The sequence below is a fragment of the Macrobrachium rosenbergii genome, chromosome 42, assembly GCF_040412425.1.
Source record: "Macrobrachium rosenbergii isolate ZJJX-2024 chromosome 42, ASM4041242v1, whole genome shotgun sequence".
Classification (NCBI taxonomy): Eukaryota; Metazoa; Arthropoda; class Malacostraca; order Decapoda; family Palaemonidae; genus Macrobrachium; species Macrobrachium rosenbergii.
In genome coordinates this window covers 31746736-31749235 of record NC_089782.1, presented here as the reverse complement: position 1 = coordinate 31749235, position 2500 = coordinate 31746736, and the positions used below count along the sequence as shown (strand labels likewise).

Genomic DNA, 2500 nt, shown 5'->3' with positions numbered 1-2500 from the left:
TCGCCCTTATTAGCAGTGCCCCAGTTCGGGGTGCCAGTTCCGTACGCTTGGCACTGTATAAATATCTGGAGCTGTGCAGTTGAGGCAGTTGCAGTTTCACCGTCTCTCCACAGCGTACAACATGAAGTTTGTAAGTAGAGTGGTTAGAAGAATTATTTTAATATAATTCTAATAATTTTCATGAAGTTTGGAAGTAGAAAAGTTGGAAGTATTTTAATAGTATTTTTTTTTTTTAAAATGACAGGAGTCTGATGTAATTGTCCTATGTGGGATTTTAGTTTACCTGACTGAGACAGTCTTAGTTGAGAGAGAGAGAGAGAGAGAGAGAGAGAGAGAGAGAGAGAGAGAGAGAGAGAGAGAGAGAGAGAGAGAGAGAGAAATATTTCTTAGGTTAGCTTAGTACTGTTGATATAGACTTGGGTGGCCTTATGCCAGCACACGGGGTCTTGCTTCTGAAGAAAAATAAATCTGAATACTGAGTACAGATTTATACAGATATATGTGCATATATATATATATATATATATATATATATATATATATATATATATATATATATATATATAGAGAGAGAGAGAGAGAGAGAGAGAGAGAGAGAGAGAGAGAGAGAGAGAGAGACGGATTCCAAAGCTATGTTGCGTGGTAACTCTGTATGAAATATGAAGCTGAATCTCAAACAGACAGACTCCCCACCATTTTCGTAAATATTACATTCCTAATTGGTTGTCTAGTTCACCATTAACATTATCAAAAGATTAAAAACTTCACATCGTACCTGAGAACTGCTTTATCATAAAGAGGAAAAAGTGAAACGTGAAAATTTGACGGAAGACAGCTTAATAATTCAGGTACCTTGATCATAATGGGTACTTGTGATTGACGCAATGTAAGTCAAAAGGATTTCTGTGAGCGTGTGTCTGTATTTTCTGAGAGTCTGTGGATGTCGAAGAAGTGACTGCTGTGGACAAAAAATGAAAGATTTGGCTGAAATCATCTTTTCTAAAGTTAGTTTCACTAGGATACCCAGATGCCAAGGGTATCTTGACTGAATGCCATGAAAAATAAATGAAGGATTTTGGCAGAAATAACCTTTTCTACAGTAAATTTCACTAGGAAATCTGGAGTGCAAGGGTAACTTGACTAAAACTTATTTTGAAATCAAAATAAGTTTTAGATGTTGGTTCCCTGTCAAACTCTTATCCGTTCACAAGGTGAAACTTTAAGTTCTCCTTAGTAAGTGAAGATAGCTTTCATGAAGTGACAACTTATAAAAATGACAGAAAATAAAGAGAAAGAAACAGAAACTCTGTCAAATATCGATTGATTTCTTAGTCTAGATTTCTGTTGCATTGCACCAGCATGGCTCTTTCTCAAAGGGTGCCTCTAAGTCGTCGGTAACTTAATCTCACATATCACAGACATGCTGAATAGAAGTTAATGACTTAAGGGTAGTTCTAACCAGTACTTCATAAGATTACCCGAACTGGCCAATAGGCTAGTTCTCCAAATACAGCTGAAGACTTGTTTTCAACTTGTTTGTGATATATAAGAAATAAGTTGCCAATTTATGTTTATGATATGTTTTACTGAAGAGTGGACATACCTTATGGAATAGGAGACCTTATGTGGATCTGTAAACTTGTTCCTTTTCAGCTGTTTGTGATATGTGAGAGATAAGTTGATGCCAGGTGCTTATGACATGTTTCACTGTAGTGTGGACACACCCTACAGAATAGGAGACTTCTTGCAGACGTATGAACTTGTCCCTACCAGCTACCCTAACTCTCCAATTCCCTCTCCACTTACAGTCATTGGCTTGTTTTCAACTGTTTGTGATATGCAGGAGAAAAGTTGCAAACATGTGTTGTGACATGTTTCACTGTAGAGTGGACATACCCTAGAATAGACTTCATGCAGACCTCTGAACTCAATGCTACCAACTACCCTAACTATCCAATTCTCTCTCCACTTACAGTGATTGACTTGGTGTCAACCTGTTTGTGATATGTAGGAGACAGGTTGCTGCCATGTGCTTCTGACGCATTTAACTGTACTGGAACAAGAGACCTCTTGTGGACATCTTCCCTCAGTCCTACCAACTACCCTAACTCTCCTATTATCTCTCCACATATAATCGTTTACTTGTTGTCAACCTGTTTGTGATATGTAGGAGATAAGTTGCTGCAGTGTGCTTCTGACACGTTTGACTGTACTGGAACAAGAGACCTCTTGTGGACATCTTCCCTCAGTCCTACCAACTAACCTAGCTCTCCTTCATTCTCTCTTCCAGGCCACACTGACCCTCCTCCTCGCCCTCGTGGCCCTGTCAGCCGCCGCTCCAGGTTTCAAGGGCGGCTTTGGAGGAGGCTTTGGGAAGAAAGGGTTCGGCGGAGGCTTCGGAGGCTTCGGCGGAGGCTTCGGCGGAGGCTTCGGCGCCCCAATCATCCCAGTGGTAGCTCCAATCCCTGTTATCGCCAAACCCATCGGAGGACTGTACGGA

At 40.3% G+C, this 2500-nt stretch overlaps 1 protein-coding gene across 1 annotated transcript in view; it reads left to right on the top strand.

The window, feature by feature from the left end:
• The window catches only part of LOC136828158 (uncharacterized), a 3335-nt gene that overhangs the window by 121 nt on the left and 714 nt on the right, over positions 1 to 2500 (top strand). Inside the window, exons 1-2 of the mRNA XM_067085974.1 lie at positions 1 to 130; positions 2291 to 2500. The exon at positions 1 to 130 is cut by the window's left edge and continues 121 nt beyond it; the exon at positions 2291 to 2500 is cut by the window's right edge and continues 714 nt beyond it. Coding sequence (XP_066942075.1) covers positions 122 to 130; positions 2291 to 2500 — 219 coding nt within the window. The 5' untranslated portion in view covers positions 1 to 121. The remainder of the gene's footprint in view (positions 131 to 2290) is intronic.